Source organism: Priapulus caudatus, unplaced genomic scaffold (genome assembly GCF_000485595.1).
Source record: "Priapulus caudatus unplaced genomic scaffold, Priapulus_caudatus-5.0.1 Scaffold666, whole genome shotgun sequence".
NCBI lineage: Eukaryota > Metazoa > Priapulida > Priapulimorpha > Priapulimorphida > Priapulidae > Priapulus > Priapulus caudatus.
This window is the reverse complement of record NW_014577727.1, coordinates 105,141-105,399: the sequence shown is the minus strand read 5'-3', so window position 1 is coordinate 105,399 and position 259 is coordinate 105,141. Positions and strand designations below refer to the sequence as shown.

Sequence of the window (259 nt, the reverse complement as noted above, 5' to 3'; positions counted from 1 at the left end):
TCACAGATTGTCCTTGAAAAAAAACATGTCCTCGAAAAGTCCTAGAACTCACACTTTTGTGAGAACCATGTGAATATTACTCGTTCAAGTTTTATGAACGCTTTTTGTTCTAAGTGGAATTTAGAATAAGTCAGTCATTCAGTCAGTATTCATTGTAGTGTTGTTCGAAATGATCGAGTAACTCGTAACAGGTTCTGACTCTTACACAAACTTAACACGCAGATATTGACAAATAACACATGAAAAACTAAACGCAGAA

At 34.7% G+C, this 259-nt stretch overlaps 1 protein-coding gene across 1 annotated transcript in view; it reads right to left on the bottom strand.

Annotated features, from left to right (window-relative positions):
• LOC106812609 (protein virilizer homolog) overlaps positions 1–259 on the bottom strand; it is a 4,140-nt gene continuing 3,881 nt past the window's right edge. The window contains exon 5 of the mRNA XM_014816515.1: positions 1–41. Within this exon, the coding sequence (XP_014672001.1) occupies positions 1–41 (41 nt within the window). The remainder of the gene's footprint in view (positions 42–259) is intronic.